The sequence below is a fragment of the Octopus bimaculoides genome, chromosome 12, assembly GCF_046866305.1.
Source record: "Octopus bimaculoides isolate indiv1 chromosome 12, ASM4686630v1, whole genome shotgun sequence".
Lineage (NCBI taxonomy): Eukaryota > Metazoa > Mollusca > Cephalopoda > Octopoda > Octopodidae > Octopus > Octopus bimaculoides.
Genome location: NC_142939.1, coordinates 22364137 through 22390893, shown reverse-complemented (window position 1 = coordinate 22390893; position 26757 = coordinate 22364137). Strand labels below are relative to the sequence as shown.

General features: G+C 35.3%; 1 protein-coding gene across 1 annotated transcript in view; it reads right to left on the bottom strand.

The window, feature by feature from the left end:
• LOC106883766 (lachesin) overlaps positions 1-26757 on the bottom strand; it is a 276635-nt gene that overhangs the window by 188837 nt on the left and 61041 nt on the right. The window contains exon 4 of the mRNA XM_089360661.1: positions 3524-3550. Within this exon, the coding sequence (XP_089216787.1) occupies positions 3524-3550 (27 nt within the window). The remainder of the gene's footprint in view (positions 1-3523; positions 3551-26757) is intronic.

Here is a 26757-nt window from a genome sequence, read left to right as displayed (position 1 = left end):
TCTTTAAAGCACTCTGAACCACTTAGCCATTCAGCAAAGAGTGACCGCTAGAATTAGTACTAGGCTTACAAAGACTAAGTCCTGGGGTCGATTTATTCGACGAAAGGTGGTGCTCCATCATGGCCTCAGTCAAATGACTCAAACACACAGACACACACACGCACATGCATATACAAATATATATATATATATATATATATATATATATATACATATATATATATAAACATATAATTTTGAGAAAAGAACCACAATTATTGAATTCACCCACGAAAATTCACAATCACATATGTGAAATTTAACTTAATTTTAATTTTGATAAATTAAATTAAATTGAATTTTTCCCTGTAAATTTGGATTTTTATCCCTAATATTATCATTATACATATATACATACATACATATGTGATGAATACCTTTGGAATAACTATAAAACTGCTGCAAATTGAAAAGCAGGTCGTTACATTTGTTGGTGTTGAAACAAGTTATGCAGAATGTAAATAGTTTTCTTTTATCCTACACACGCTGCATTTGATTGAATATAGGATGCACTTTTTTCCCCCAAAAATGTCTGGGAAAAAAATCAGCTTGGAACCTATGTACAAAGTCAGGCCTCCTCTAAGCTTTATTGCACTAAAAACTACCTCTCCTGAATACGTGTTGTTGAAATTGTGCCGTGTCAAAAATGTTTATGCATCTTTTATATCTTCGCATATAATATAAACATGTATGATCAGAGAGAACTCCTTTACTACCAAACAAAGTGCTCAATTCCCAATAGGATTAAGAACTGCTAGAAATAGCAGCCAAATTTCCCTTAATTCACATGCTAGCATTTTAGAAAAGGAAGGACACTTTAGATCAGTGTTTCTCAGCTATGTTTTTTTTTGTTTTTTTTTTTACTTATGGACCCCTTTGATTACTATTGCACTTGAATGGACCCTCGTAGTGATTCAAGGTTTAAAAAAGTCCCCGTTGTAGTTTTATGATTAAATGATTTCAGGAATTGCGTAAAAGAAATTGTTAAAATATTTCGGGCCCTGTAGAAGTAGAACCTGTTTTATGGCACATACATTTTAGCAACAAAATCTTATGTGGACCCCTAAGGGTGATATGTAACTCAAGGGCTATGTGGGCCCCAAGGGTCATGTGGACCTCAGTTGATAACTACTGCTTTAGGTAATATGATCCAGCTGTAGAAACTCTGCCAAATTAGATTGGAGCCTGGTGTTGCCATCCGGTTTCACCAGTCCTCAGTCAAATCGTCCAACCCATGCTAGCATGGAAAGCGGACGTTAAACGATGATGATGATGATGATACACTCTCTGAAAATAAGACAAGCTTGTCACGGCTGCAGCATCTTGGATCATTGGTTTGCTCAGTCAGAGCTGACCTGGGGTTAAACAACAACAACAACAATTACTACTACTACTACTACTGCTGACACCATTTCAGGCAACCTGGAAAATAATCTCATCACGACTGATTATGTTTCACCATGTTTTACAACTGAGAAACTGCTAAAGTGCATGTAGTGATGTTGATTGCTTATTTTCACAGAATCCAGGTTTAATAAAAATCAATAATTAAAGTGAACTGACTTTTCTTAAATCAATCACTTAACAATGCACATCTTAATGTAAAATAGCAGTTCTTTATGACTCCAACACCTTCCATTCATCCATTTTCACACACAACACTGTTCCTGGGAGAAGAGTCCTCAGACAATTCCTCCGTAAGCGTGTAGAAGAAGCAACCATTATTACACTTTCTTGATTGATTACCCAAGTGTGACCTACTGAGACTAGGGATAGTATTCAATTATCATGGTCTTGGTCAAACCCTAGGTTCCCTGCCAGTTGATTCTGCTTGAAAAAATCTGTCTTGCAATTCTTTCCAGCAACATTCTGACCAAATGTCCTTAGAATCGGAACTGTTACTTCTCAATATGGAGAAGTAGTGCCTTCACTTAGAGAAAGTTCTTGTTTGCCAAGTTGTGCAACCTTTCAAGTACGCCAGAGATCCTTTTGGAAGAATTTCATTTCAGCCACGTGCATTCAAGCGTATAGTTTTTCAGTCATTACCCTATATATATTATAAGGATAGGCATGGAAGCCAGCTTGATGACCTCTGCTGAGTAATTTTAGTCTTGAGATTCTTTGGAAGAACCTCCACTTTTTCCTAGACTGAATTCTATAAAATTAAAATTGGCAAAAACTTTGTGAATTCTAAGAAACATGAATTCTGAAATACATAAACATTTTAATATATCTAAAGTCTTTAACTCTTTACTCTGTACTCTTTAACTTGTTTCAGCCATTTGACTGCGGCCATGCTGGAGCACTGCCTTTTAGTCGAGCAAATCGACCCCAGGACTTATTCTTTGTAAGCCTAGTACTTATTATATCGGTCTCTTTTGCCAAACCACTAAGTTACGGGGACGTAAACACACCAGCTTCGGTTGCCAAGCGATGTTGTGGGGACAAACACAGACACACAAACATATGCACACACACACATATATATATATATATATATACATATATACGACGGCCTTCTTTCAGTTTCCGTCTATCAAATCCACCCACAAGCCTTTGGTCGGCCCGAGGCTATAGTGGAAGACACTTGCCCAAGGTGCCACACAGTGGGACTGAATCCGGAACCATGTGGTTGGTAAGCAAGCTACTTACCACACAGCCACTCCTACACCTAACTGCAAAAATTCATTTTAAAGACATTTATGTTGTTTTCAAAATCCTAGTTTTCATATCATCAACAGTTTACATTTCTATCTTCTGATCTTTTATTTGTTTTAGTTATTGCTGCGGCCATGCTGGAGCACCAGCTTAACGAATATTTAGTTGAATGAATGGACTCCAGTACACTTTATTTTTAAGACTCATAGTTATTTTATCAGTTTCTTTTATCGAACCATGAAGTTACAGGGACATAAATGCACCAACACCAGTTATCAAGCAGACACATCCACAAAGACACACACAAATATATATGACTGGCTTCTTTCAATTTCTGTCTACCAAAGCTACAGAAGAAGACATTTGCCGATGGTGCCGCACAATAGGACTGAACACAGAACCACACAGTTGGAAAAGTGAACTTCATACCACACAGCCACGCCTGCACCCATGTTTTTAAAAGATATCTTTATCAATTTAAAAGATTCATCATTATTATTATTTTTTTTCACTGTATTTTAAGCAATAAATGTTTTTATGTGATCCGAATTCTAAAACTTATTTTGCGGTCAAATAAATTTAATCAACCTAAACTGATTAATTCTCAATATTCTTTAGTTTCTTTTTTTTTTTTTTTTGTGAAGTTCATTTATTTTCATCAGCTGCTTAATAACAGGAATACATTATCAACTGCATTTTTGTGTAAAAAAACAAAAACAATAAACAACAAAGAATCCATTGTTTAGCCAGGATATTTGAAAGAAGAAAGGACACAGCAAGCTAGATCTTTACATGAATGTTGCAAAATTAATTTAGTTAAACTTACCATGTTTTCTAGATTCTGGTGATCTGTCTGAAAATATTGAAAAAGAAAAAAAAAGATTAATTAAAATGAAATATAAAACAAAATACTAAAGACTAAAATGAAACATTCAATCAATTGTTATTGCAAGCCTCATTAATTTATTCATTTAATGCTTTTATGACTTTATAAAATTTGAAATTTGAATCTAAATGAAATATATTAAACTGGCACCATTTATTACATTGATTTACATTCATTTCATTGGATTAACACAGAAAAATAGTTTATAAAATGATTAATTTTTGGTTATATAACCATATATAATAAATGACGGAAAGACAATCAAATTGTGTTAGATAAAATTATGAAAACTTCTGCAAAGTGTTCAACAGAAAAATGGGAAGATGCCATTGTTCGACTTAATTTAAAAAAAAAACCTTCCTCAGAATAATTGAATTTCATACAGAGGACTATTGAGTGACTGGTCATGGATAAATATTCAATTTTAGAAATCATCACCGATTTTCACTTCTTAAATAATTAAAACAGAAAAGCAAAACATTTTCATTGTTGTATTGTATGTAATTTTTATTTACAATCTCTGTGCTATGAGATATCATCATCATCATCATCATCATCACCATCACCACTGTCATCATCTTTTAATGTCTGTTCTCCATGCTGGCATGGGTTAGACTGTTTGACAGGGGCTGGCCAGCTGGTGAGCTGCCCGGGCTCCATTTGTGCATTTTAGAATGGTTTCTACAGCTAGATGCCCTTCCAAAGAGCATCCAGAGTGTGCTGGGTGTTTTTATGCAGCACCAGCATGGGCTCTTTCACATGCGCATGCATATATATATATATATATGCATACACACACATATTTGTTGTTGGCACTCCATCGCTTATGACGTCGAGGGTTCCAGTTGATCCGATCAATGGAACAGCCTGCTCGTGAAATTAACATGCAAGTGGCTGAGCACTCCACAGACACGTGTACCCTTAACGTAGTTCTCGGGGATATTCAGCGTGACACAGAGTGTGACTAGGCTAGCTCTTTGAATTACAGGCACAATAGAAACAGGAAGTAAGAGTGAGAGAAAGTTGTGATGAAAGAGTACAGCAGGGTTTGTCACCATCCCCTGCCGGAGCCTCATGGAGCTTTAGGTGTTTTTGCTCAATAAACACAACGCTTGGTCTGGGAATCGAAACCGCGATCCTATGACTGCGAGTCTGTGTGCCCTAACCACTGGGCCATTGCGCCTCCATGAGACACACACATATATGCATACATATATGCACATATATATATATATATATATATATATATATATATATATATATATATATATATATATATATATATATATATAAAGGGTGATTGAAAAGTAACTCTCTATTTTAAAATACTTATTAATTATTTATTAATTGTAATTTTTACAAAAAAAATGGAAATGAGACGAAAGCTTTTGGTATGAGGTTTTATTTCTACTTTGAAAAACCAACACTGAAATTTTGAGAAAAAATTACAATTAATAAATAATTCATAAGTATTTTAAAATAGGGAGTTACTTTTCCATCACCCTGTATACACGCACACACACACACACACACACACGCACACACACACACACACACACACAGATAGACAGATATATATATATATATATATATATATATATAGAGAGAGAGAGAGAGTATAGATAAAATTGTATCTAATGACATAATCGTATATAGATACAAATACATGAGTGTATATATGTGTGTGTGTGTGCAACTGTGTATGTGTTTGTGTTTCCTTGTCTTGACATCATGTCATACAAGCAGTGTCGTGCATTCTGTTAAGACATGTGACTACGGAGAAAATATCACCATCTTTGGTAAACTGGTGAAGGTCGGCAACAGGAAGCACATCCAACCAGAGAAAAATTTGCCTTGATAAGACTCATCTGACCCATGCAAACAGGAAAGTGGATGTTAAAACAACGACGATAACCATAGTGATTTAAAGCTTGTAATGCTGATCAGGTATTCTATTTCTAATGAGTCTTGTTGTTAATCTTCTATGTAAGATGTGCTTTCTTCTAGCCTCAGCAGCCTGTGTCATGTATGATAACTGCAATGTAATGTGAATAAGGTATCCTTTTAATGATTAAGTAGTTAATGATTAATTAGTTAATTAGTAGATGAATACAGTTAAACCTTTGTTGGAGAGTGTGAGGAAACTCTATAAAATTCATCTGGAATTTTCCATCCATATATCTTTTATCTTTTCCCTGTTTTGGTTATTGAACTTTGGCCATGCTGGAGCATTGCGTTGAAGGGTTTAGTCAAATAAATTGACACCCATACTTGGTATTTTTTTTTTAAAGTCTGAATCTAGTAGAGGCACAATGGCCCAGTGGTTAGGGCAGTGGACTCACAGTCGGAGGACCGCGGTTTCAATCCCCAGACCAGGCGCTGTGCGTGTTTACTGAGTGAAAACACCTAAAGCTCCACGAGGCTCCGGCAGGGGGTGATGGCGACCCCTGTTGTACTCTTTCGCCCCAACTTTCTCTCACTCTTTGTTCCTGTTTCTTGAGTAAAGCTGCAAATGGACTGACGTCTCGTCCAGCTGGGGGGGGGGGGACACATGCCATAGAAACTGGGAAACCGGGCCCATGAGCCTTGCTAGGCTTTAAAAGGGTGCATAAATAAAAAGAAAAACTTAATCTAGTGATCTCTTTTGCCAAACCACAATGTTACAGGGATGTAAACAAACCAACGATGGTTGTCAAATAGTTGCGAAGGTGTAGAAGTTAAAATGAACACAAGCAATATTAGACACACATACGTGAAAGACACCTGTGCTGGTGACATGCTGGAGGCACCCATACCAGCGACACGTAGGAGGCACTTATGCTGGTGACACATATAAGGTACCTGTGCCAGTGACACAAGAAAGGCACCCGTGCCAGGGACATACAAAGGACACCCAGTACACACTGGTGAGTGGTTGGCGTCAGGAAAGGCATCCAGCCACAGAAACCAAACCAAAACAGACTGGAACATGCTGCAGCTCTCCAGCACTAATCAGACCATCTTACCCTTGCCAGCATGGAAAATGGACACTAAATGACAATGATGATGATGATGATGTGTGTCTGTGTGTGTCTTTGTGTTCATGCTTGATTCCCCACCCCCATTCCAACCACTTGACTACCAGTTTGTTTATACCCCCGATGTTTTGTTAGTTTGTTTACATCCTCATAACTTAATGGTTTGGTAAAAGCGACCTTTAAAGCAAGTACCAAACTTAAAAAAGTACATACATAAATATATAATTGATTGCTAGACACTAAACCTTTTTTTATTTTCTTCCTCTGCTTATTTCTGTGTTCCTTTCTGTTGAAGAGCGTAAGCTCAAAACGTAAAAGACTTTCTCACTTCCTGAGCATTAAACTAATACACCTGTTTGTTGCTTATACACCTGTCTCCATTTTGTTGTTTTTTTGTAAATTTCAATTATAAATATATATATATATATATATATATATATATATATATAGATACACATGAAGGCTTCCATACACTTTCCACATTCGAAATTCACTCACAAGGCATTAGTCAATCCAAGACTATAGGAGAAAAAATTCATCCAAGATTCCACAGAGTGAGACTGAACCCAAAACCACACAGTTGAAAAGCAAGCTTCTTAACCATTCAGTCATGCCCATGTCTATAATAATTATTCTAACGGAGATCAGCATTAAAAAAAGAAAAAATTATTTTTCTTCTGTTAACCATCCATGTTTCTTAGTATTTTTCAGCAGTTTGTCCCATTAATTGCCATAAGTTGGACAATATTGAAAGGAACCTTGGCAGTCTATCAATGCCAAAGTATGATTCACCAAATCTAACATTTCAAAATAACTGCTGGAATATTTATTATACATGTATGGCATGCACAAAAACATATTATCGACCTAAAATAATATGCTCATAAAAATAAAGATAAATTCTTCATTCTATATATATTTTTATATTTATATATTGCATATATCATATTTTATATATATATTTATATATTCTTTATATATATATTTTTCAACCAAGTCATAAATATACAGACTGTACCTCTTAGGGATAACAAAAACAACAGAAAAAACACAGACAAAGCACAAACAAAACAAACAGAACAACAAAACGTTTGACACAATTTGTCAGAGAAAGTCTACGAGACATTGCAGCATTAAGGAATTTTGCCATAAATTATTAATTTGAAACATTACCAACAGCACTATTTCATAAAAGTTTCAATATTTTCAGAGTGTTTCTTCATCACTTCAATAGAATTGACTCTGCTTGTCTTCATTGCTGATCAAATATTGATACCTCGGTCACGTGACTATTTGGTATTTTTCACTATCAGGTATTATGTATTATTACAAAACTAGTCGTTTTCTTTTGTTGCTTTAATTCCAAATTAGTTTACTGCTGTTAGGGATCAACATAGTTATTTTCATTGCTGTTAATGATAGTTAAGGCAATGGTTCTAGGGACATGAATTATTTTCGGCATAGGCAGCATTTGAGCATGGTTGAAGCCAGTTCCTCCTGACTGGCTCCTGCGCTGGTGACATGTAAAATGCACCATATGAACATGGTTGATGCCAGTGCTGCCTGACTTCTGTGCTGATGGCACATAAAAAGCACCATGCAAATGTGGTCAATGCCAGTGCCGCCTGACTGGCTCCTATGCAGGTGGCACATAAAATGCACCCTATGAATGTAGTCGATGTCAGTGCCACCTGACTTTCTCCTGTGCTGGTGGCATGTAAAAAGCACCATTCGAATGGGGTAAATGCCAGTACTCCCTAACTGGCCCTTGTGAGGGTGTCACATAAAAGCACCCACAAAACTCTCGGCATGGTTGGCGTTAGGAAGGGCATCCAGATGTAGAAACATTGCCAGATTAGATTGGAGCGTGATGCAGCCTTCTGGCTTGCCAGCCCTCAGTCACTCAGTCCGACCCATGCCAGCATGGAAAGCGGGCATTAAAAGAGGACGATGATGATGATGATGATAATAATGCAGCGAGCTGGCAGAATCATCAATACACCGACCAAAATGCTTAGTAGCATTTCATCTGTCTTTATGCGCTGAGTTCAAATCCTGCTGAGGTCAACTTTGTCTTTCACCCTTTTGGCGGTGGGGGTCAATGAAATAAGCACCAGTTGAACCCTGGGTTTGATATAATCTACTTTCCCTCTCTCCCGAAATTGCTGGCCTTGTGCCAAAATTTGAAACCAATATTATATATGTAGCAGTTGAGAAGTGGGGCTCATGTAATTGACTTGCCCATTCTCCAAACTTGCATGCCACATCCACCACCACCACCACCACCACCACCATAATAGTCACCACCACCATCACCACTGCTGCTGCTGCTGCCACCAACAGTGTCATTGCCACAGCCACTACCACCATTACATCCACCCCCATCACCATCATCACCACCATGCTATCATCAGCATTATCATCATCGCTACAAACCCCAACAGCGCCACTGGTACCACCGTTATTACCACTACCATTTAGCTTCCATTGCCATTACGTTCGGCTTCTGACCATTCATTATATTTGAAATAACAGATGCTGTTGATAATGTTGACATCATTTTATAAACCTCCATAATTAATGACATAATCACAAAATAAAACTGCTTCCTCGAGGAGAATGTCTGGAAGTAAATGAAATATTCACATCCACTTATAAGAGAAATATTGAAAACACAGACAAAACAAAAGGAATTAGATAAACAAAGAATGTAGGACATGCACGTTTGTTTCCATATTTGATTGTTAGTATGACTATAGTGACAGCAAGAACAAGAACATAAAATACACGATGGCTAATGCCATTGAACAAATAAACTGAATCATCATAAACCATAAATATAGGTGCAGGAGTGGCTGTGTGGTAAGTAGATTGCTTAACAACCACATGGTTCTGGGTTCAGTCCCACTGTGTGGCACCTTAGGCAAATGACTTCTACTATAGCCTCGGGCCGAGCAAAGCTTTGTGAGTGCATTCGGTAGTCGGAAACTGAAAGAAGCGTATTGTATATATATATATATATATATATATATAGGAACAGGAGTGGCTGTGAGGTAAGTAGCTTGCTTACCAACCATACGGAAACTGAACGAAGCCCATTGTATGTATATATATATATATATATATATATAAATATATGTGTGTGTGTGTGTGTATGTGTGCAGTGCCCCAGAATAACCACAGCTCTGAGGCTGAAACTAGTAAAAGAGTATTGACAGAAAGACAGACCGACAGATGGACAGGTGGATGGATAGATGGACGGACGGACAGACAGACAGACAGCTAGATGAATGGATGGATAGATTTGTGTGAATGTCTAAGTATTTGTGTCTCCTTGCCCTGATATCACCTGGATTATTGAATGTCATTAATGAATGTCATTCCTTTCCAATATGTTATTGAAATATGCCTGGTCATGGAAAAACTGCTTTGCTTGGAAACAGGTGGTAAGGTTAGTGACAGAATAGGCATCCAACTGCAGAAAATCTGCCTCACTAAACTTCATCTGACTCATGCAAGTATAGAAAAGTAGATATTAAATGATGATCACGACTCTCTGTGCAATATGTAACTATGTATGCATGTACACATGCATCAGGAATGGGTGGAACCCATAGGCAAGAAATTTGGCTGGAGATTTGCAAACAAAACAAAAGACAAGAATCTGTCACTAAGATATTTTCCTTATGGCATGATGAGAGAAATGGCTACAAAATATCATCAGTTCCACAGTGCAATAACAAATGTTTTTGCTTGATAATGTACAAAGTACCAATGTTGAGAAAGAGAGCATGACATTAATTTTTGGTGATTGATAATGCAAAAGAACATGGAATCACTTTTGTATTATCTTTGACTCCAGACATCAAGAAGTGATTTTTTATTGCTGTCGGTGTTCAGCTACAAACCAGCTCTTATTGAACGGATCCATGCTAAAGCATTCTCTCCAGGACCATAACATCTATTTTTTTTCTGGATGATAAATCTATGATTGATGTGGTGAGCTGACAGAATCATAAGCACATAGGAGAAAATGCTAAAGCAGTATTTCTTTTGAATCTTTGTGTTCTGAGTTCAAATCCTACCAAGAACAACTTTGGCTTTTATCCTTTCAGGGCCAATAAAATAAAGTACCAGTGAAGTACTATACATGATGTAATTCACTTGTTTTTTTCCCCCTAAACCTGCAATGGACCGGTATCCCATTATAGAAGAATGTTCTGATCTGAGTCATTTATACATCATGGAAATCAGATAACCTGGTTTTTGAGTCCAAGAACTCAAGAAAAAGAAAGAAATCTATGGCTATGTTACTCAATATTTCATTCCTTTTTAATTCAATAAGGAGTAACTACAGGAGGATTCATCTAATACATATTTTTAGCAGGTCAAATAACTGCATATAAGCTTCCTTTTTGGCTTGCATGTTCTAAATTTCTGTTACTTGGAAACCAATACTGGAAAATTAATACTCTTCGAGAATGGTAAATGCCATCAACTTTATACAAAAGAGTCAAATAAGACAGTTTCAAAGACAAATCTAGGTTTTGATATAACTTCCATTAATCTTTCAATCAACATTAAGTTAATGCATTTCGAAATCACAGCTGAGGTCTGCTGTGAACAACAAGATTATGTGAACATTATTTGAAGAGAAATGTTTTTCAATTAGTCAGAAAATCCTGTGTTCCACTATTACAACAGAATTCCTCAGACTACTAGGACTGTCTTTGAAACATAAGCGTTGAGGGAGCCTTTACATAATCACTTCATCTGGTAGAAATTGCACCCAAATCTATTTCAAATCACAGCCAGCTGTTTTAGCAAAGATCGTAGGACATATTGGATAGAATGGTCAGTAATAAACTAAGTGCAAAAAATCTACATTAATCATGATTCAAATGCTTTTGATAAAGGTTTGCTGACCTGCAGTCTAAACTACAACATCTAAACATTTTGTGCAGTCTGTCTTGAAGAAACTTCAACATCTTTCACATACTCTTCTGAACAATAGAATAGTTTTAGAAAATTGCTATTAATAACAATGAAAGCATGCATTACAGATAAAATGTTATAAACTTTCATTCTTTGAAATCTTTATACAAAAGTGACATTATGAGATTACTTTTGTTTGATTCATGGAAGCTGGGGTGGGTGGGTATATAATGGTTATACTTCAACTGAAGAATACGTTACGCTCTTATGTATTGTGGAATAAGGGGTAGGCAGGTTTGTAGTTAGACATGGTGCTATTGTCTTAAGAGCATAAAAATAATTTATGAAGATTTTTAAAATCTGAATTTGATAATTTAGTCACTGAAGAATGACAATTTCATCAGCTTTCATAATAATAAAAATGTGCTTCTTATAGAAGTGTATATATATAACAATGAAGTATCTGATATTTGTCAACGAGGGATATTTTCCTTCTGTACAATTACTGCATTTTCTGAGATGAGATGCAAAAAAAAAAAACAAACAATGTGTAGACAAGAAGATATGATTGAAACCAAAGTTTAATTTTCAAATACACTTAAAAGTTCTTTTGTTATAACAAGTGTCAAGTTAGCCTAGTTCATTGTCTGTTTTATCTTCAAATCCCATTCTGTAAAATAGTTCTAAGCATTTCGCTGATTTAATTATTTAATTGAAATGGATTGGATATAGAAATGTTAGCAGATTTTCTGAATAGCTTATTATTAAATAGCAGTGATCTAATCACTGCATGGAAATATATTCCATACAAAACAGTTTTCCCTTGCATAAGTAAAAAAAAAAAAAAAATAAGAATAAAAACAGAGCAGAAGCTATAGTACAACTGGTTTTATCAACCAATGAATGTAGTAACAGGGGCAAGAGTCAAAGTGACCTGACATTTACTGCTGTGGTAAATTTCAACAAAAGAACATGGAAAACCCATCCCACCATCTGGTGAAACCTGACTGATGTGAATGAGCTACACCAATGAAATACAATGCATCAAATGTATTCCTTATAAAAATACATAAATAACAAAATCATAAGAATTGTAAACTCAAAACTGAGATTTCTTGCATGTAAGGTTTGTTCGTTCATAAACATAAAGTAAAAAACAACATTATTACAGAAATTGTACAGAATGTTTCACATGATCCTCAAAGCAAACATCTCATTGTTTTGATCTGCTAAAGATTTTGAAGGAAAAAAAAAAATAATAATATTGATTTCTAATATAAGCACAAACTCACACATTTTTAGAAAAAAGGTTTTGCTATTCAAATAACTTGCTGTACTTGCGACTGTTAAGCATTTTATGGATCCTAGAAAGGGACAAGGGACAGTTAATCTTTGCAAGATTTGAACTCATGGAACAAAATTTTGGTTTCAAATTTTGGCACAAGGCCAGTAATTTCAGCCGTGGGGAGAGGGGCAAGCTGATCACATCCACCCCAGTGTTCAACTGTTATTTATTTTATCCAGCCTGAAAGGAAGAAAGGCAAAGTTGACCTTGGCAGAATTTGAACTTAGATTGTTAAGTTGGACAAAACGGTGTTAAGCATTTTGCCCCATGTGCTAACAATTGCTATCAGTTCAGGGAGGCATTTAGTCTGAGAATCTCTCATTTTAGCCACTCAGAACCTACAATTAGTTACCATCTCTTGAACTGAAGTAAAAAAAAAAAAGAAAAAAAAAGAAGAATGAACATGATTATGAAAATGAGATCTGTCTAGTTTGGATTGTTAATAACCCTTTTTTTTTTAAATGTGTTCACTCATTACAAGAGCTGCTAGAATAAAAATGGATGCTATACAGAAGTCAATAGGTGACGATGTACATTAGACCTAAAAGACTGGAGGTGATATAGAAGAGGAAAACAAGACTGTGGAAGGGAATTCCAAAGTTCAGAGGTGTGAGAGAAGAAACTGGTACTGTAAAGTGCTCTATGACACTTAGGAGGTTGCACAGTATATTGATGAGGACTGGATGCAAGTTTAGTTGATTGCTGATAAGTTCTTAAAGGAGGAACCAGAGAAGAGAGCTCAGCAGAACAATGTCCATGAGAATACTTAGAGAAAAGAGACAAAGAAGCCACACGATTCCGATGAGAGAGTGAATCCAATTTAGAAGACCTAAAGGCCTTCTAGTTTTTTCTTTTATTTCCTTTTGTCTTTAGTCTTCAGCCAAGCTGGGGGTTTATCCAATCAAATTAGTCCCAGTACTCACTCAATCAGTCTCTTTTTGCTAACCTACTAAATTATATGGAAGCAAACAAGCGAACACCAGTTATCAAGTAGTGGTGGACAATTGACATGTCCCTTAACCCCTAGAGTATCGTTGAGGCATTGCAGCCATACAGGATATCCAGGGCAAGAAAGCCTGGCACAGCCTTCCCTCTCTAGGCTAAACTAATTTCTACAGCTGAGTGGACTGGATCAACATGAAATGAAGTGCCTTGCTCAAGAACACAACCCATTGCCTGGTCCAGGAATAGAAACCACAATTTTACGATCCTGCGTCCAACACCCTAGCCACTGCGCCATGTTCCTCAAGCAGTAGTGGAGTCAAATACAAAGACAGGAACACACTCACACACACACACATACATACGATGGGCTTTCACACAATTTGTACCAAATTCACTCACAAGGCGTTGATTAGCCCTTAGTGATAGAAGACACTTGCCCAAATTAATGTGCAATGAGATTGAACCCAAAACCATGTGATCTACAAAGTGAATCTCTTAACTATACAGTCACGTCTGCACATCCATGACCAATGGTTGGTATAGAAAGTATACATGAGTTGTCTCATGTTGACTACATGAACAGCTTAGTAACATAATCAAAACAACGCTTCAGATTTCAAGCGTTACCCAAATTTACTCCTGGAATGGCAGAATGTAAAATAAAAAAAGCTAGGTTATTTTACAATATCTTGCCTGCTCCATCTCATTTCACCAGGAACAATTACCATGTATGATCCTGGAATTTTTATAAATGGAATATATTACAATATTATATAACACATGTTCAATGCTTCATTGTACTGAGCCTGTGCCTTCACAGGAGGCATTTTATTTCATCTCATGGGCCAATATTCTAAACAAAATTCTTAAAAATGTAATAGGTAGCAGAGTCAAATCAATACACGATATCCTTATGCCTTAAAAACAATACTAATAAATAGGAAAAACAAAAAAAATAACAAAAAAAAAAAACAAGATACAGAACTGGCTCTTAGATAAAAATCAATATTACCAAAAACCTGACAGATTTGGCTAAATCACAAAAAAAAAACCACTGAAAAAAAAAAAAACCACTGAAAAAAAAAAAACAAACAAAGGAAAAGAAGAAACAGAGCCAAACAATAAGCACAACTGGTTTTCCTGAGATGGAATATGAAAAGAATGATGAATAATGCATGTTATGGTGAAAAATCATTCATAAAGTAAAAATGAATTACAGGGAGCTACATTCTGAATAATTTCTCTTCAGATTCTAGAAAGTTCCATAGAGACAAGCTTGTTTGGTATATGCAGCCCATATTCATATCTGTTATGTCTGATAAAATAACTTCAGATAACACACAGACACATATATGCAAACATATGTATGTACACACACAAACATGCATACATAAATACACGCACACACACACACACACACACACACACATATGTATGCATGTGTGTGTGTGTATGCATATCTATATATATATATATATATATATATATATATATATATATACATATGTAAATACACACACCCCACATATATATATATATGTATAAATATATGTGTGTATATATATATATATATATATATAAGCATGTATATACATATATATGTATATATATGTTTGTGCATATATATATATATATATATACATATATGTTCGTGCATATACATATATATATATACATATATATATGTTTATATATGTTTGTGCATATACATATATATATATATATGTTTGTGCATATACATATATATATACATATACACATATATATATATATATATATATATATATATATATAAACACACACATATATAAAAATATATAGATATGAACACACACATATGTATATAAACACACATATATGTGTGGATTAGATTAGTGTATGGACAAGTGGAGTATGGTGTGTTAGTTGTGGAATCTCGGATCATCATAAAACGTCGTTTTAACTTACACAATTTTATATTGCTGTACATCAAATACAAAGAAAGCTATAAAAATATAGATCCTGAACTAGGGAAGATTGTGAGCGTGTATATGCGCGCGTATATACATGGATATGAATACTGGATAGGCAGAGTGCACAGCAATTTTGAAATGGATGCTTTAAGCTTCATTCATATAAATATATACTCATGTTATACATAACCGATCAATAAATTACCACACACACACACACATGCATGTACACATACACAAACATAAAAGCACATATCAGGACATGCCTACAAAGAAACATACACACACACAAAAGAACACATGCAAAATCTTATATGCATACCCTCAAACGCAAGGAAATTCCTACCCGTGCCCATTTTCTATGTGGCTTACAGAAAACTGATACTTCAAAAAAATTGTGTATTCATAAGAACATATGAAAGTTCCCTTGTAAATGTATGTTTATGTAGAGTTATATGTTTATTATGTTTATGTGTAATTGTATGCTTAGGAGTTTGTGTAAGTGTGTGGGTGTGTGGTATATATATGTATATATATATATATATTTATATTTTATATACACATATAGCTGTAAAGTTGAGAAGTTTGTTTTGCAGCCATATAACTCTGAATTCAATCGCACTTTACAGAATGGCCATAACTTTCAATCAACAGAAAGCTTGCGTGTGAGAGAGGGAGAGTGTGCTGTGTATATACATATCAATATATATATAGATATATATATTTGTACATCTATCTATAATGTGTGTGTATGTGTGTGTGTGTGTGTGTATGTGTGTACACACATGCATATATAAGCATATTTATACGTAGAACAGATAAGAGAAGTGAAGTGAGAGAACAGATGTTTATTTGATTGGCTTAGAGCTGTTTCCTAATCATGTTCATTATATAATAGATATTACAGCACAATCCACACACATATAAAATATGCATGTATACATATATACATATACATATACAGATATATGTGTGTGTGTGTGTATGTGTGTGTACATCCATTCATATAAATACTCTGTAATCTCACTAACAGAGAATGCTTCATGCGATATACAACCGGTCATCCCTCAGCTTACACAGAATATTGGTTCCACAAGTCCCAATGCACACAGACAGACAGACAGACACACACACACACACACACACTCACACACACTCACAAGATTTCAGTTGATCCAAAGAAGATAAGATTTTAATGATATTAATAAAATAAGAAAAACCAACTTCATTACACTGTGTAAAACAATGTTTGTCCTTGGGTAGAAACTGTTATTTACATATATTCACATACACACACGTATATGTGTGTTTGTATGTGCGTACATAGTTGTGTGTATGGGAAGTTTACTTTGTTGAAGCATAGTTGAGCTAGAGTCAGAGACACTTGCCCAAGGTGCCACGCAATGGGACCGAACTGAAGACCACATTGTTGGGCAGCAAGCTTACCACCCAGCCACATTTCTAGCTATGTAGGAAACAGATATTTCAAAACTGGATCATATTTTATCCAAGATTATGTTCTTGTTTTGATCCAAGAGTTATTTAATATAACAACTCAGGAATGGTGGATTATTTCTCATTATTGATCCAAATACTTGTTGGAAAAAAACTGATCAGGATCGGAAGAGGAACATAAAATGTGTTAAACATGAATACAGTAATAACATTACCAGGAAAATATCTTATAAAGCAGCTATTGATAAACCAGATATTTTATGATATAATAAATAATATTAGTAATGATTATAGAAATTGTGTGATATCAGTAATTATAAAACGACAAGTAAATAATAATTATAATATTATTAACCTAAATGAAAGTAGCTGACTTGTTGGCATGAGCAAAAACTGGTAAAAGAAAGAATCTAGCACTAATTGTGTTGATGACATTAGCGAAGGTGGTGATGAGCTGGCAGAAACAGTAGCACGCCAGGCAAAATGCTTAGCGGTATTTCGTCTGCCACTACGTTCTGAGTTCAAATTCTGCCAATGTTGACTTTGCCTTTCATCCTTTCGGGGTTGATTAAATAAGTACCAGTTATGCACTGGGGTCGATATAATCGACTTAACCCATTTGTCTGTCCTTGTTTGTCCCCTCTATGTGTAGCCCCTTGTGGGCAATAAAGAAATAAGAAACGTTAGCACACCAGACAAAATGCTTAGTGACATTGCATTCTGAGTTCAAATTTTGCTGGGGTTGACTTTGCCTTTCATCCTTTTGGGGTTGATAAAATAGGAACCAGTTGAGCACTGGGGTCGATGTAATGGACTTAGATCCTCCCTCGAAATTGCTGGCCTTGTGCCCAAATTTGAAGTCTTAGAACTGGAGGCAGCAACGATAATGATGGTTGTAGTGGTGGTAGGGGATGATGATGGTGGTAGTGATGAGGAGGAGGAAGAGGAGTAGTATTTTGGAGATATCAAGTTGAACTGTTAACTGCCCAGTGACATCAATGACAATGCATTACATTTTACCTATGACGACTAACTCGCATGTGCAGCTTCCTGCTTTTACATACACAGCATATGGACAAATGATGGACTCTGTAAAGTGGTTGGCATCAAGAAGGGCATCAAGGCAGAGAAACCATTCCAAAGCAGATACTGTAGTTCAGCACAGTTCTCTGGTATATCAGTTCCTGTCAAACCCATGCGACCCGAGTTAGCCTAGGAAAAGGGGTTTTAAATGTTGATGATGAAGATGATGATTAGAAGGGTGAAAATCAAAGTCCACTTAACTGGATTTCAAACTGTACAAGGACATGGATGCAATTAAACATCACTAACCATTTAGTCCAATACTAAATATATCATACAATAACGAGAGTGACATTGGAGAATTTATAGAATAATATTGGAACCGACAATGCAGAATTATGGTATTGTACTGGCAGTAATTCTGACAGAATGTGCTGCAGTGAAGAATTCTAATTTATTCCTCTCACCAACAGCTATATAATACAAAATAATTTATAATGTGATAGTGGACATCCTCTTGACATTAGGAGGAACAATGGACAATTACAATGTACTTTGCATCACCAACAACGATAAAACAATGATTTATAGTCTGAGAGTGGCCACATTCCTGAAAGTGAAACTAGCATTCGATAGTTTATAAAACAGTCCTGTTACCTTATGAACAACACAATATACATTAACAATATGTAATGGTTTCTCTGTAAGAGTATCGGTATCAATTCTATGGCTTAAGAAAACATTCATCATTGAATGTGTCATATCAAACTTTGGGCTGTTTAAACATTTAAGAATAAGAAAAGGGAAAATTATATTAATATCTCAATGTCATCAATAAATCAATAATTTACATCAGTGTTTCAAAATCATGTGTCTGTTCTTTCGTACGTTGGAGATGAGTATATGTTGCTTTGTGCCTTTTCAATGTTTTAATGTTTAAATGTCACGAAGACTTCAGATATACTTTACATAAAAACTACAAAGAAATCTTTACATTTCTTTTGTGTGAGGAAAACACCAATTTCCTTAGTTTGTTTTCCCAAGAGAACAGTTTAGGGGCAAACGGTTTTAGAATCAGTCAAAGAAAGCTTTCTGGTATTAAGGTGAGACGACTAATAAAAGTAAACTTCAGAAGAGACAAAGAAGACACCACAATAATCCTATATAAGTCTTTTCTGTACAAGTACTTTTCAAAAGAATCAAAGAATCACCTTTATTGGATAATGTCAGATAAGCCTTGCTCTATTGCTTTCTCTTTTATTTTCCGTGTGGAAATAAATCAATAAATTTATGTGAATGTATCATCTGTATGTTCTTCAATGTATGTAAGAATGTGCATGGAAAACGGATGCTAAATGATGATGATTAACACACACACACACACACACACACACACACACACATACATACATACATAAATATCAGTGTAAGTAAATGTATATATCTGCTTATTACTTCTTTACTATATACGTGTGCGTATGTGTTTGTATGGGTGTATGTGTGCATGTGGGCAAGTGTTTATATGAACTAAACAAAATGAAGGTGTAGAGATAGAAGAAGAAAAGAAAATCAGATGAAAGCAGTTGAAACCTTCAGAACAATGGGGAAAATGAAAGTGAAAGTAGTAAGAGAAAATTTCAGATAATCTACAACAAAAGCAAAATATTCAAAACAAACAAATAACATCTAAAAATATCTATCAAAAAACACCAGTACTCCACCTTCACTATCACACACACTCACCACACACCTTTAACCCTTAAATAATAACATTTCCTCTTATTTTACCATTTCTTCAGATTGTCTTGTATTTGTCTTCTCTTGACTTTTCAGCCTCTTTGTACACTGTCTCATTAATTAAGCATTTGAATATGAATTCAAAGGTAATTATGTAATTCCTTAACCTTCTCTATTGTTAAACCAAAGAATAAAGACTCAATGAATGGATTCAATGCATGAGACCCTATTTACCCCCACCACACCCCTTTTTGTTTTTGATTTTGGATGGTTTGTTTCAAATTATGACAGAATTTCTGAATTGAAAAGATTATCTGCTGTTTTCTTATTTTTTTTTTTGTTTTTGTTCGTTTATTTTGCATGTTTCAATCATTGGACTGCAGGCATGCTGGACCACCACCTTGTAAGGTTTAGTAAAACAAGTCAACTCCAGTATCTATTTTATTTTTGGGTGGCTCTTGTGCTGGTAGCACGTAAAAAGCACCCACTACACTCTCAAAGTGGTTGGTGTTAAGAAGAGCATCCAACTATAGAAACACTGCCGGATCTGACTGGAGCCTAGTGCACCCCCCTGGTTTGCCAGTCCCCAGTCAAGCTGTTCAACCCATGCCAGCATGGAAAACGGACGTCAAATGGTGTTGATTGTCAAGTGATATTGGGGAGACAAATACACACACAGAAACACACACACACACACACAGACAAACACACACACATACACACACAAACAAACACACACATATATACACGACGGGCTTCTTTCAGTTTCCGTCTACCAAATCCACTCACAAGGCATTGGTCAGCCCAAGACTATAGTAGAAGACACTTGCCCAAGGTGCCACACTGTTGGACTGGACCTGGGACTATATGGTTGGTAAGCAAGCTATTGACCACACAGCCATATATACATATATATACATATACGTACACACACACTCACGTACATGCATACATATATACACACACACACACATGTACATATATACTCTTTACTCTTTTACTTGTTTCAGTCATTTGACTGCGGCCATGCTGGAGCACCGCCTCTAGTCAAGCAAATCGATCCCAGGACTTATTCTTTGGAAGCCTAGTACTTATTCTATCAGTCTCTTATGCCGAACCACTAAGTTACGGGGACCTAAACACACCAGCAGCGGTTGACAGGCGATGTTGGGGGGACAAACACAGACAAACAAACATACACACACACACACACGCACACACATATACGACAGGCTTCTTTCAGTTTCCGTCTACCAAATCCACTCACAAGGCTTTGGTCAGCCCGAGGCTATAGTAGAAGACACTTGCCCAAGGTGCCATGCAGTGGGACTGAACCTGGAACCATGTGGTTGGTAAGCAAGCTACTTACCACATAGCCACTCCTGCGCCTTTGTCACTCACAAAGTACATGTCAGCTTGAGGCTATAATAAAAGGCAGTAAGATTGAACCCAAAACCACATGGCTGCAAAGCAAACTTCTTAACCACACAACCATGAATTTTCAAACACTTTAATCCCCGTTACTTTCAGTACTAAATACAAAACCTATGAAAGAACAAACGATGGATACATTTCTAAAAGTCCTAAAAATAAAATCACACACTTATTTTCACAAATCACACACTGGAAAAACAAAACAAAACAACATATATTTACTGTTATTTAATTCTTAATGTGGTAGGTTTTTTGTATTGCTTTTCTTAAAGATCCGGCTTAAGCTTTTTTACTGTGAAAGCACCATTTACAGGGAATAAACAACAGATAGATGCAAGAAGTAATATCTAGAATAAGGCATCCATGCAGTCATGAAAATACTGTAAAGAATATAAAAAGTTCACCATTTTTCTAAGAAGCTCATAATCACTTTGCATCATTGAATTTATGGTATCGATAACTTCTATAGAATCAGTGCTTCTTTAAAAGAAGTAAATTTGGGAAAGGTACTTCAATTAGAAGTTTTGAATGCAAGAACCTTTTAAAAACCTGTTAAAAACCTTTAGTAATATAAATTATTTACATGCTTTTAAGTTATGAAACAATTTGTCATGATATTAGAATTTTTTTATTGTTAAATAAAATTTCATCAAACTATTTCTCCATCATTAATGACTTTATACATACATACATGCATACATACATATATATATATATAAAGGTTATGAAGGGTAATGGAGTCAGCCAGACCCTAAAGATACAGGTAATACCGAGTAAGTGCTGTATACTGACTAGTTTTTCCCCTGATGTGGTTGCAACATGAGTGGGGGAATATAGCATGGGTCGTGTATTAGCGTGTGTATATCCGATGAAGGGTTACATTGAATTTTCCCTGAAACAGCTGTAAGACATTCTACATAAAATATAAATTTACTTATGCCATTGGTCTCTTTATCTCATTCATTTATATATGTATATATATATATATATATAAATTCAGATTCATGGTGAATGTGGTACTTAAGTTTAGGCACCAGAATTAAGTATTGTATTATCTATACAATTCCAAAATAAGGTGATTACAATCAAAATAAGCAACAAGGATATCCAAAGTTAATGCACTACTATCGTTTCATGTGACTCCATTTATTTAAGCAATGTGAACATTACATCAAATGTAAAATGCAGAGCAATCCTCAGCTGCACAAAGATATAGAAATTTACTGAAATTTCATTTCAGCAAAAGGACATATTTTTATAACTACATTTAAACTCTCCAAGTGGAAAGAAAGAATACAAGAAATTATTTTGATTTAGCCAGACCATAAAGGCTAGTAATTAATTCTAAGAATTTTTTGTATTCTTCATTTCCACTTGGAGAGCTTAAATGTAGTTACAAAAATATGTCCTTCTGTTGAAATGAAATTTCAGTAAATTTCTATATCTTTGTGCAGCTGAGGATTGCTCTGCGTTTTACATTTGATGTAATGTTCACATTGCTTAAATAAATGGAGTCGCATAAAACGATCGTACTGCATTAACTTTGGATATCCTTGTTGCAGATTTTAATTTATATTTATATATATATATATATATATATTTCGTTTTTGGATCTGGTTTGCAAGATTTTTTATGTGATTTCGTGTGTTGAAGCATATTCTGTTGTGTCTGGGGAGAGTCATTTTCTTATTGTGCCTTAAAAGAATAAAGACTATTGAAAAGGTTGCAAGACACAACAAAAATTTTAGGAAAATAAAAATAAGAAATAAGTAGAAATTTTACCGGTGAGTGTGTTAAATTTTAAGGCACAATAAGAAAATGACTCTCCCCAGACACAACAGTATATATATATATATATATATATATATATATATATATATAAAGAAATAATTGACATTCAGTTAAATTAGGTACTTAGCTGCTTGAAATGGTCATACTGCATTATTATTTGATATCCTGTTCTTTATTTTGATTTTACATATATATATATACATATATATATATATATATATATATGTATATATATATATATATATATATATATATATATATATATATGTATGTATGTATGTGTATAGGTATATATGTATGTTTGTATGCATGTGAGTGTGTGTGTATGTTTGTGTCTCATTGTCTTGGCACTGAGTGATAGCTTTAAATGAATGTCGCTGTCATAAAAAAAGCAATGTCGATCATTTCCTAAAAATTCTATAGAAACATGCCTGGTGACTGGGGGAGGGGGGGGAAACATTACCTTGCTTGGAAACAGACAAGGGTCAGTGACAAAGATGAACATCTCACCTTTAAACTCCAAACCATTCAACCATGAGAAAGTGGACATTAAAATGATGATGACGGTGAATCATATGAACATAAAAAAATAACAGAAACCCGAAATAATTTGACATCTTAAAACAGAAGCAAACAACGGCCACTTCAATCATTGAAATATTTAAATTTGTCACAGCACCATCAAATGTTGCATTAGTCCCTTTATACTGGGGCCTTTTTCTCCCAAGACATCAATGCTCTAGAAATCCCTTCCTACTCATAAAATCTAACAAGTATTGATCAATAGTTTTTTGAAGCTGACCATTCAAGTGCACGAATCTGAATAATCTTGAAGGGCTTCTCAGATGAAAACCATTTTAAAAAAAGCAAAGAGAAATATCAATGACAACTAGTCAAGTTTTGAAGGGGATTTAATTGACAGTTCCTTCCCACCAAATCTGCAGTGTGTATGTGTGTGTGTGCGTGTGTGTGCGTGAGTGTGTGTGACGATGGTAATAATGAGTGGTTATAGCGTTGGTGGCATGGGTGGTGGTCACGGTTTGACTTCTCTCGCTTAATGTGGCTTTAATGATGGTACTGCTTACTGTGGTTACTGATGATGATGATGATGAAGAGATGGTGGTGGTGGTGGAGGTGGTGGTGATGGTGATAGTGGTGGTGGTGGTGATGGTGGTAGTGGTGATGGCAACGATAATGATGATGATGAGATGTGGCAATGATGATGGTGATAGTGGGGGGGGGTGATTGTGGTGGTTGTAGTGGTGATGGCAATGATAATGATGATGATAAATGATGACGATGACAATGATGATGATGATGATGATGATGATGGCCCTGGTTAAGAATCTAAAATATTTTCCATTCATTCTGAGATTCCTTCAAGTTTGCTAAACTCCTCCCTACATGTGTAACTACATGTGCAAAGCACACACCTTACACTTGAACAATTTAGACTAAACATCACCACATGGGCAGCCATGGTGTTTTGTATGCAACAGTAAAAGGGACACAAGGTAAAACGTTTATACCACATGTACGTCCATCAATCTTACAAACCGAATGGATGTGTGCTTCATATCTGTTTGCCTGGAGATAATTATTTAGTTTTTTATTTACTCTTATTTTTTTACTTGTTTCAGTCATTCGACTGCAGCCATGCTGGAGCATCGCCTTTAGTCGAGCAAATCGACCGCCAGGACTTATTCTTTGTAAGCCTAGTACTTATTCTATTGGTCTCTATTGGTCTCTTTCGTCGAACAGCCATTCTGAGTTCATTGTGATAGCATTAATGCTATTCTTTATAAACGTATAAATTTGAAATTTCACAACCGTATTTGTCGTATGTACAGTTGTATGTCTAGACATGAGCATCTGGGTTTATTTGCTAAACTTTTGGCAAGTTTTACATATTTTGATTGTTCCTCTGATCACTTGGATCTGTAATCTTATAACTAGCTTTCACCATTTTGGTTTTGAGAACCCTAATTTCTCAAGATACATCCTTCACAAATCCTCTGCCAAGGTGACTTTGACAAAGGAATATAATGAGAGTACGCATATCTGTGGAATACTCACCCATACATACAAAGATTATTCCAATGAGTATGTAGTCCAATCGATCGAATCCCAGAATACTCATAGAAACTGACTGAGATCCATTTACATATGTAGGTACACATGCACATGTGTATTCATATATATTTATATGTATACACGTTAAGGACATATGTATGGACATATGTATTTGCATATGTATATATATATATATATATATATATATATATAAGATTGACCAGTAACCGGTCTGTCAATATGCTAGAAGAAGCTCACTTAAAAAATTCTCAAAATTCTCGCCCGCCTGTTTTTGCTCTGCTGAATCCTTATTTGAGAATTTTTTAAGTGAGCTTTTTCTAGCATATTGACAGACCGGTTACTGGTCAATCTTATATACACAAGTACTATAATCTTTTTAGGATCTCCAAAAATTTTTTTCCTGAACCTTCTGATTCTTTTAATGTGCTACTTTCCTGGTATTAAATTGATATTAATTAATATTGAATTTTTACCATATTATGTTAATATTATATATATCATCATCATCATCATCATCATCGTTTAACGTCCGCTTTCCATGCTAGCATGGGTTGGACGATTTGACTGAGGACTGGTGAAACCGGATGGCAACACCAGGCTCCAGTCTGATTTGGCAGAGTTTCTACAGCTGGATGCCCTTCCTAACGCCAACCACTCAGAGAGTGTAGTGGGTGCTTTTACGTGTCACCCGCACGAAAACGGCCACGCTCGAAATGGTGTCTTTTATGTGCCACCCGCACAAGCCAGTCCAGGGGCACTGACACATATATATGTTTATATATATAGCTATGTATATGTAAGTATACATACAAACGCATATGAATATATGTATATATATATATATATATATATATATATATATATATATATAAATATATACACATATATATATACACACACACACATACATATACATGCATATATATACATATATATATGCACATATATATATAAATATACATTTGTATGCATATGTTTTTATACATTTACATATGAATGCATGTGTGTGTGTGTGTGTGTGTGTGTGTGTGTGTGTGTGTGTGTGTGTGTGTGTGTGTGTGTGTGTGTGTGTGTGTGTGTATGTTTGTGACATTTATGAAATGAATACTCTGATGAGCAAATTCTTGAAGTAGTATGTAATTTATACAGTTGGACAGAAGCAGTTGATTTTGGGAATTGTTTTAGCTGAATAAACTACTAATGATGTGTTTAAGAAATATAACGAGAAGCAACATCAGTGAAATGCACTAATTAGTCCTAACAAGGCAGCCTGTCTGCATGGAGTCTACGACTGATAAACACGCAAACACATTTGTGTATTTATGCATCTATGGGATGAATTTGTACACAAGAACACACATGTGCAGGGAAGATGTAAACACATACATACATGCATACATATGCATATACACACAACACACACATATATCATGTGTGTGTGTGTGT